The sequence below is a fragment of the Neolamprologus brichardi genome, chromosome 12 (assembly GCF_056152115.1).
Source record: "Neolamprologus brichardi isolate AB-2024 chromosome 12, ASM5615211v1, whole genome shotgun sequence".
Taxonomy (NCBI): domain Eukaryota; kingdom Metazoa; phylum Chordata; class Actinopteri; order Cichliformes; family Cichlidae; genus Neolamprologus; species Neolamprologus brichardi.
In genome coordinates, this window is record NC_142115.1 from 6,358,164 (window position 1) to 6,368,020 (window position 9,857).

The following is a 9,857-nucleotide window of genomic DNA, read 5'->3' on the forward strand; positions in this document are numbered from 1 at the left end:
CTGATTTTAATGTAGATCATCTGGAAAATAATAAGAAAATAAAGATTCGATAAAAATGGACTGGAATATTAAAGAACAAATATTTACCTCCAAATTTATAAAAGTAGCATAACACTGAAATACTTAAAGTGCAAGTATATTAAACCCGTACTTAAGTAAACTGCTAAAGGTACTCAGTTACATTCCTACTGGTCCTATCCATGTGCTAATCCAGCGGTGTCAAAGTCATTTAACATTGCGGTCCACTTTGACTTTAAGTGGAGCCAGACCAGTGAAACTCCCCTTGCTGTCAGTGTAAAGAAGTTACATAGTTAATGGTTTTTCTACATGATAAAGAAAAAGCTTCTATGACAAAGAAAGAAATCTGTGTTTAAGATTTGGCCAAAAGTGTTTGATACGAAAAATAGGTTTTGGCCACTAAGAATTTGTTTTAGAGAATGGAGTCTTAGTGTTTTAGCAATTCAGAAAAATTGTAATAGCTGTCATTAGTTCATTTGTTTTCAATAGCCAACATATTTCAAGGAAACTGAAATTGGATGAGTTGTTTTAAATGTAACAAAAATTTAAAAACAAAGAAAAGAATACATGTTTCTGGTTTATCAGTCATGTTGTAATGTGGGCAAGTAGGGTTGCTGAGAGAACTACAGCACCCCCTGGTGGATGGTAAAGGCAACCTAGATAGCAAGACGACATTGAATTGATGTTGATTTTTCATCTGATTCGTCGTTATGGTCAGGGTTGAAATGCCAATGTTGTAACAACATTGAAATACCGTGGTAAACCGACGGTCTTACTATAGGGACGTTGTAATGATGTTGATTTACCTTTGTTTTTTTGTCATTGATATTTGATCTATTTGTAGTCGACCAGGTGACAACAACAACTTCGATAAAACGTCTATTTATAGTTGACCATCATTCGGCGCCAGTCACCATCAAAAGCCATCGATTTGTAGTTGAGCGTTAAATTGCATTGCAACTGAGCGGGTATAAAGTACCGGAGAAAGTAGATTTATTGTTCTTTTGTTATCAATGACTTTGGTCTAGTTCACCAGCTTTAAAAAATCGTCTCCACGTGCGATTTATAGTTGACCGGGAAATTAAAGCAGCGATCACTTGGACTATTCCGCAGCACCCCTCTCAGTGGTACATCCCTCCAGGTAACCATTGTCTTGTACAGTAGAGCGGGACATTAGATTTACTCTCAGCGGAATTGACCGGAGAAGGCATCAGTTCATGCACTGCACTGGCCTGCACCACGATTAGTATAAGGTAAGAATGAATTAATTTTTTTTCTATTCGTTATTTCCACGGTTGCATTTGAATAACGGTAAAAAATAAAAATAAAAAACTCGTTAATGTACAGTTTTGGACAAAATGTGGGAGCCCGAAATTGTGTCTACTTTCATCTTACAATCCGGCAACAAATAAATTGCACTGCGAACAAAGTCTATCAACAAAGAAAACATTTCGTTTCATACTCTTCCGTTATATTCCCTTACAAAGCTAGCTTTAACGCTTAGAGGGTTCCTTTGTTCTTCCCGTCGCCTCGGCGCTTGACCCAGACTTTCGCTCTGTAGTTGCTTTTAGCATAGTACTACAAAAAAATTGTAAATTTGTGATATATGATTGATAAACGTAAAGGTAACTGTATAAATGTGTTCAATGACTTTGTTACTTTTAATGATTGGAGAGCACCCGCTTCAATTCGCACTCAATTCAAACTTTACGTTGCACGCTCACCAAACTTTACGTTGCACGCTCACCTAACTTTACGTTGCACGCTCACCTAACTTTACGTTGCACGCTCACCTAACTTGTGTTTACACCTTTTCTCCACACGTAAACTGCGTTTTCGTTAACTGAAAACTGAGATTTTTAAAGACGCCTGCCAGGGTGGATATTTTCGAAAACGGAGAAAACGCAGCGTCAAAGGTGTGCGCCTATTTTGACGTCACACTGTGTTTTTGTCTCTGTGCCATAAATTCCTACAATGGCAAACTTAGACAAAATACTGTTAATTTTATTATCTTCGGTGTTTGAATGCTTACACATACACACGCAGTTACTGTCCCTTCACACATAGGACTCGGTTCAGCTTCTATGAGCCGTCTTTGAATCTAGTTTTCCCTCTTTATTGACATTGTGCCCTATTTTTCCTCTTTTTTTTCAGATCTGATTTGGTAACTACCATCAATAAGTAAGAAACTCACGTCCTTAAATAAATTCCTAGTGTTAAACAATTTGCTTATTTGGCTATTTCCAAATATAGCACTATTTGTTTAATCTGATATACACTGACAATGACATCACGCTGGTCAAGGAGGCGCAAGTTACGGAAAATGGTTGCGGCAGCAGAGTCAGATATACTCAGGCACTTTAAAGAGATGGTTGCTGAAAAACATAACCAAAACGGCAATGCACAAGTTGAAGTTAAGCGACCGCAGGTTGCGGAAGAGTCTGGTGTGTCCCACTGTTGTCACCCAGGTATAGACAGTCAAGTATTTACCAGTCGCTATGAGCAGATTTCAGAAGTATGTGAGACCTATGTATCACCCGACAAGGATAATGACTGTGACCGCAGTCTTCCCCCGCCGCCCAGCTTCCGGCACCTTTCGCTTCTCCGGCAGAACACACAAAACGACACAGCTTTGCGATCTCCCCAGCATGCAGAGTCTGATGTCGAGGACTTCCCTATAGATGGTATGCTTTTAAAGCTGAATCACAATGTCATTGTGCTCTTATCTTCAAAACACCAGTTTATACTCCTGAATGTCATCTTGTGATTTTTTTTTTTCCTGTAGATTCCAGAGACTCTGTGAGGCCACTATTACAAGGCAAGTTCAAAATCTTGGAATTTACATGGTATAAATGGTAAATGGCCTATATTTGTACAGCGCTTTAACTAGTCCCTAAGGACCCCAAAGCGCTTTACACATTCAGTCATCCACCCATTCACACACAATTCACACACTGGTGATGGCAAGCTATATATGCAAATATCAAATATATGTGACTGGCAAAAACTAGCAAACAGTTAGAACAACTTATACTTGAATGCAGAATGTTACACCATCACTTATGGATATATTAGTTTTTCGCCTCTCACTGCTTAAGCCATTAATCTTTCTGGAATTGTTCTTTGAAACAGATGCGACCTCACAAAAGATGTTAACGATGCTGTCAGACCTGACCAGAGCAGTTAACGAAATCCGTGAGGAGGTCAGAGCCATCCGCGAGGAGGTCAGAGCCATCCGCCATCCCTGCTGCAAAGAATCGGAAGATGCTGGGGTACTGCCTCTGGATTTGCCCTTGCACAACATTGAGGAGCTAAACAATGCAGAGGCAGCTCTTCAATCACAAGAGGCAAATAAGGCAATGGTAAGTATATAAAGGTTATGTACACTTTGTAACTATAAAGTGTAATAGCTGTCAGATGTGATTTAAATGCATAACGACGGCATGTTGATTATACACACAAGCACTTGCATTCACATTTAAGACATGAGACACGCTAATTCCATCTCTTAAAATGTGTCTAGGTGAGACGCTTTGCCTTGATTGGAGGGACCACACTGGAGGTGCGAGTCCGCCGTGTAATGGCTTGTGCCATTACAAATGAGCTGGCCTCGGTACTCAACTGGGCAGGGAAAAAAACCAAGGACCAGACAAAGCAAAAAAGGGCATTTAAAGATACAGCGCTGTGCAGATGCATATTTGGTAAGTTTTACTGTTTATTGTAGTTTTATGAGCCTAAAGTGAACAATAAAGGGATCAATTGATCTGCTGGGTGTGTTTCACATTTCCTATGTCCGGTTTTTGCTTTATTACTTTGTCTTTCTTAATAACAAGACTTTCATGTCCGGTTAATCTGGAGATGGAGTCTTTGGTCTTCAGCTTGTTTAGTCCTCGGGTTGTAGTTTGTACAGCCCAAGGACCCCATGTTTATTTTGTTTTAAAGGATACACCATGCTAAGACTTATCACTTTTTCCGCTCATAGCTCTTTGGGAATCAAATGCGGCAGTTTGCAGATTTACGCCTGGTGACTTTCATGTTTATCAGCCTAGGAGTTTACATACTTTCTCCCCGCTGAAGACAGTTAACAAGAGTTTATTCATGTGCTCTAATTCACTTTTTTTTTTTATTTGTGTGTGTGTATTTTTGTCCTAGATGGCCTGACGCAGCAGTTAGGGGCAAACTCTATGTCCGAGTTTGTCTTTGCACAAGCAGTGCAGAAATGGCTCCGATACGCCCCAGATCGTGTAGGTGGCACAGGACGCACATCATCCATCCCCATCCCGGAGTAAAAATTACCAACTTATGTGAAACATATAAATGTAAATAGGAAACTGTCTTTTAATAAAGTATTTAGCAAACGAAACATGTCTATTGACCTCTTTGTTTAGTTTTTTTCTCTGTTACATCACATGCAGTGCTTTCTTATTTTAGGATATTAATATTGACATGATACATTGTGAGACTTTTATTTATATATATATATATATATATATATATATATATATATGGGTGTCCAATTAGAGGAATAAGTACAATTATGTGTTTAGGTGGTTTAAGTATTGATGGAAACATGCAGTAGTTTAGTATTGTTGACGTTGTTTCAACATTAAAAAAGGATGCAAGAGTGACGTTAGGTCAACGTCACACCTCAACATTGATTCAATGACATCGCCTGATATTGATTCAACATTGTTTCAATGTTTCCTTGGGAATGCACAGCAGGAAAACGGGGTACAACGTTTTTAATTAGCAAGACATCCTTTCATGGACAAACGTGTTTTTAATTAGATTGTTGTATACTTATTTTAAGGACCATAATCACAGATGAAAACATGCATTGTAGATTTACGCTTAAATGTTTATATAAATCTTTTTTTATATTTATGTTGAGAGTGCACATCCTGTGGAAGCAACCCCACCATCTAACACTTTCCCGCAGCTGTGTGCATGACTGAAAATCAGTTTGGTTCAATTTCTTTCGTTCCCTTGAGTTTTCCTAATGAAAACAGCAAGCAAGTCCTCAATGCAGGCAAATCCAATCACATCATCATTAATTCTTTGGTAGTGCAGTATTAATGAGGAGCGCATAGACTAATACACCGCAGTTAGATTTCTGGTAAAGAAAAACGTGAGACAATTTTTTTCCATCAGTAATTCATTTAGCGCATTTATTCTGCGTGGACTTGCAGAAAGTAGTGAAAGTTTAATCCAAGTGGTTCAAATTTCAAAAAATCCAAAAGGCAAAATGCAGAAAAAGAGGGAGGAAGAACTGTGGGAAAGGATTCAGACTAAATACACAATATAGAGAACAGGTGCAGGTGAACAAAATCTGGGCGGGAAGAGAACAAAGGCAGGAAGTCAAGAAAATAGCAACCCACACAAGGAAACAGCTCTCAAAATATATCAGAAAGTCACTGAAAGACGGACAAAAAAGGAACTCACACAGACAGGCAGGAAGCCACAAAAGGCATGAGGAAAAGGAAAATGCTTAGAAACACAAGAAACTAGGAAGATACACAGCAGCTCATACTTCTGATTTACCTCTCTGTGACATTCTGGTTACAGTAACAACTTAATGCAGAAATACAAAATCTCAAAATGTAACTTATTCTATTGAACTTCTTCAATATTGACTATTATTAACTAAAAAGAAATCATCCACTTTAGCTCAGTTAAAATAGAAATATAGCAAAGTATTCAGATTTAAATTGACAGTGTTAAATTTAGTGGCTCTTGCTGTTTGCAGGAATGTTTTTGGTCTGAGGCGTCCGTCTCTTTCTAGTTTTTCTGTCTGGCCCTTTGTCAGTCAGCCTCTTCAGCAGTTCTACAACACAAGCAATGAAAAACCACATAAGGTAACTTTATGTTTGTTTTGTAGCATTTTCACAATGGCAGGAATAGGTTTGTCCAGCAGGAGGCCTCAGAGAGCCACTTCCACACCCCCGATGTTATTCTTATCATTAATATTATTTTATTGTTACCTGTTAATTCAGGATGACTTTGACTGTTGTTGTTCTGAAGGGAGACATATTTCTGACCTCCAGCCTCATGGTCTCCTGAGGGAGCACAAGAAGTCACGGGCATGCTTTCAAACACAGGTAAAATCATACTTTACATTCAGCTTTCAAAAAATTAGGATGGCAACATGCATTTCATTCACAAAACCCCTGAAAGCACCAGAATTAGTTTGTCCTGCCACTTATCATCATTACATCAATATATTTGGAATCTAATTATTTAGACCAGACACTGATAACATAATTAGGTTTTGGAAATGCTTTTATAATCTGGGTGTTTGTTCCTCTGAAGTCCTGCTGATGGATGGACCAGACGGACTCACGGCAGACTCGCAGGAGGACGTAGTAGTGTCTGGCTACCAGCACACTGCTGGCCAGAGCCAAACTGTGCTGCTTGGCTGCCAGGTTCATCACTTTACCACTGCTGTCCATCAGGTCCACACAATCTGCAGGAAGAATTTTGTTGCTTTTAGAATTTGTATAAGAACAATTTAAAATGATCCAGCATTTTAGTCCAGTACCTTTGGAGTCCACACCGGCCCTCTCTTTCAAATGATGGAGGAAGTTTATCAGCTTACAGTTGAGATTGAACATTTCCATTCTGCCCTCTGCCAAGAAGTCATGCACATGCATTCACAAAAAATTTGGAACAAATGCTGTAAGGTGCAAAAAAAAAAAAAAAAACCTGCATGCCTGCAAACCTTTAAGCCTCCCTGCACAGTATTAACATGCCCAGCAACTTTACTAACCTCCAAACAAGACAGTCACAAACATTTTCAGGTCCAGACTCCTGACAGCAGTTAAGCTCCAGTGATACTAGAGGTAGAAGAAGACTGGACTGGGCACAAAGTGGAACAATAAAAGCACTTTAGTGTTGTGGTCTGCATTTTTTCACACATCCACCACCCTGAGAGAGTTAAACACACACACACACATGCATGTTCCCTCATTTGCATCCACCTCTCCTCGCTCACAAAGCTTGAGTCTTGTAAAAGGATGAACAAGGGACTGTTTCTGCTTGTATCCATGGAGTCTCTACACACAGTGAGACCGGCACTCTGGACTTAACAGCTGCATGGGCAGAGATGTCAGTATTGAAAAAAAAAGAGCTGGTTTTATTGTTTCCCGCCACAGACTGGAACCCAACTCCATTTGCACTTACAGTAACTGACTTATAAAGACAGATACACCGAGATTTCATTTTGGTACCACAGAGGAAGGATAGAAGTTTAAAATAACAAAATTCAAATAAACAGCCAACATCAATAAAAGATAAGTTCTATCATCTGTTCATTTTTGGTGTATAGTTACATTACAGACACTACTACACTCAATCAAAAGCAACGTGGAGTCTCTGTAACCCAATCTGCCACATGAATGACTGATTCCTTAAAGCCTCTGTAATTAGTATTTTATAAAAGATCTTTTCCTACTGGCTACTTTCAGCTGCTACTTGTCATACCTCAGCTTTAGGTTTGAGTTAATTCATTTGCTAATGAATACCAGAACACACAACAATGATATCTGTTCAATACCTGTCCAAAAATAACTTGGATCTGCCCAGAAGCAAAAGTCATTTCCATTTCCCCATTACTAGGCTGTAGTATAAGAGACTGCAGGACCAGACTCACCTGGATTGATTACAAGAAGGCCTATGACTCATTGCCCCACACCTGGATCCTGGAATGCCTAGAACTATATAAGATCAACAGGACCCTGAGAGCCTTCATCGGGAACTCGATGGGGATGTGGCGGACAACACTGGAGGCCAACCTCAAGCCCATAGCACAAGTCAACATCAAGTGCGGGATCTACCAAGGAGATGCTCTGTCCCCACTGCTGTTCTGCATAGGCCTCAACCCCCTCAGTGAGATAATTGACAAGACTGGCTACGGATACCAACTACGGATACCAACTACGGAATGGAGCAGTTGTCAGCCACCTCCTGTACATGGATGACATCAAGCTGTATGCCAAGAGTGAACGAGACATCGCTTCACTGATCCACACCACCAGGATATACAGACATCGGAATGTCGTTCGGGCTGGAGAAGTGTAGTCGGATGATAACAAAGAGAGGGAAGGTAGTCAGAACAGAGGGAATCAAACTACCAGAAGGCAACATTGCAGACATAGAGGACAGTTACAAGTACCTGGGGATCCCGCAGGCGAATGGGAACCATGAAGAGGCCGCTAGGAAAGCTGCAACCACCAAGTACCTGCAGAGGGTCAGGCAAGTCCTGAGGAGTCAGCTGAACGGTAAGAAAAAGATCCGGGCTACCCCTGCTGGGGTAATAGGCTGGCCAAAGGAGGAGATAGAAGCCACTGACATCAAGACAAGGAAGCTCCTTACCATGCATGCAGCACCCTGAGGCTGTATGCTAAGCGGAAGGAAGGGGGCCGGGGACTGGTGAGTGTCAGCACCACAGTCCAGGATGAGACAAGGAACATCCACGAATACATCACAAAGATGGCCCCAACTGACCGAGTGCTCAGTAAATACCTCAGGCAGCAGAAACCCAAGAAAGTGGAGGAAGGCGAGGAACCATCATGGAAGGACAGGCCCCTGCACGGTATGTACCACCGGCAGATAGAGGAGGTGGCTGGTATCCAGAAATCCTACCAGTGGCTGGACAAAGCTGGACTGAAAGACAGCACAGAGGCACTAATCATGGCAGCACAAGAACAAGCTCTAAGCACAAGATCCATTGGAGCTGGGGTCTATCATACCAGGCAAGACCCCAGGTGCAGGCTGTGTAAAGATGCTCCAGAGACAATCCAGCACATAACAGCAGGGTGCAAGATGCTAGCAGGCAGGGCATACATGGAACGGCATAACCAAGTGGCCGGCATAGTGTACAGGAACATCTGTGCCGAGTATAACCTGGAAGTCCCGAGGTCAAAATGGGAGATGCCCCCAAGGGGAGAATGACCGAGCTAAGATCCTGTGGGACTTCCAGATACAGACGGACAAAATGGTGGTGGCTAACCAACCGGACATAGTGGTGGTGGACAAACAGAAGAAGACGGCCGTAGTGATCGATGTAGCGGTTCCGAATGACAGCAACATCAGAAAGAAGGAACACGAGAAGCTCGAGAAGTACCAAGGGCTCAGGGAAGAGCTCGAGAAGATGTGGGGGGTGAAGGTGACGGTGGTCCCAGTGGTAATCGGAGCACTAGGTGCAGTGACTCCCAAGCTAGGCGAGTGGCTCCAGCAGATCCCGGGAACAACATCGGAGATCTCTGTCCAGAAGAGCGCAGTCCAAGGAACAGCTGAGATACTGCACAGGACCCTCAAGCTCCCAGGCCTCTGGTAGAGGACCCGAGCTTTAAGGGGCGAGTGGGGAATTTTTACATATGTATATATATATATATATATGTGTGTGTGTGTGTATATTAGGGGTGCAACGATACACAAAATTCACGGTTCGGTTCAATACTTTGGTGTCACGGTTCGATATTTTTTCGACACAAAAGAAATGTTCATGCCTTCTTATTAATTTGTCATTTATTAAATTTTCACAGCACATTCTGCACCACATCTCTGTGCGTTCATCATTTGTTTGAAGCCAGCTCACCTCCTGCAACCACTTTTCCGAGAATACGCGCTTCTTTTGTGTTTCGGACTCCTTCTGACATTTCTTTGGAGGTGGAGAAACACCAAAGTAATTGCTTAAAGGAGCTTCTTCGACATCTTTAAGAGTTCTAAACAAATGTCTGTCCTCCTCCAGAAAATATTATGTACGCAAACACGCGTTGCAACTTCTTATCTTGTGCGCGTTTTTTATTTTGACAGCGAATGCGCACCTGCGGACCACTTAT

The 9,857-nt window shown here is 41.5% G+C and overlaps 2 protein-coding genes across 3 annotated transcripts; one reads left to right on the top strand and one right to left on the bottom strand.

Annotated features, from left to right (window-relative positions):
* The first annotated feature begins 1,185 nt into the window (after window positions 1–1,185).
* LOC118454705 (uncharacterized) lies at window positions 1,186–4,381 on the top strand. The gene is made up of 5 exons (XM_087848669.1): window positions 1,186–1,271; window positions 2,173–2,702; window positions 3,151–3,380; window positions 3,542–3,719; window positions 4,171–4,381. Exons 2-5 carry the CDS (start codon window positions 2,303–2,305, stop codon window positions 4,305–4,307), a joined length of 945 nt encoding a protein of 314 aa, XP_087704795.1. The 5' UTR covers window positions 1,186–1,271; window positions 2,173–2,302; the 3' UTR covers window positions 4,308–4,381.
* Window positions 4,382–5,438: 1,057 nt separating this feature from the next.
* c8h22orf15 (chromosome 8 C22orf15 homolog) lies at window positions 5,439–6,868 on the bottom strand. 2 transcript variants are annotated; one of them, XM_006797501.3, is made up of 5 exons: window positions 6,785–6,868; window positions 6,557–6,643; window positions 6,359–6,481; window positions 6,000–6,074; window positions 5,439–5,842 (listed from the first exon to the last, which is right to left on the bottom strand). In XM_006797501.3, exons 1-5 carry the CDS (start codon window positions 6,807–6,809, stop codon window positions 5,742–5,744), a joined length of 411 nt encoding a protein of 136 aa, XP_006797564.1. In that variant the 5' UTR covers window positions 6,810–6,868; the 3' UTR covers window positions 5,439–5,741. The 2 variants fall into 2 exon arrangements, with proteins under 2 accessions (XP_006797564.1, XP_087704796.1); XM_087848670.1 differs by having other exon boundaries at window positions 6,359–6,643.
* Window positions 6,869–9,857: the final 2,989 nt, after the last annotated feature.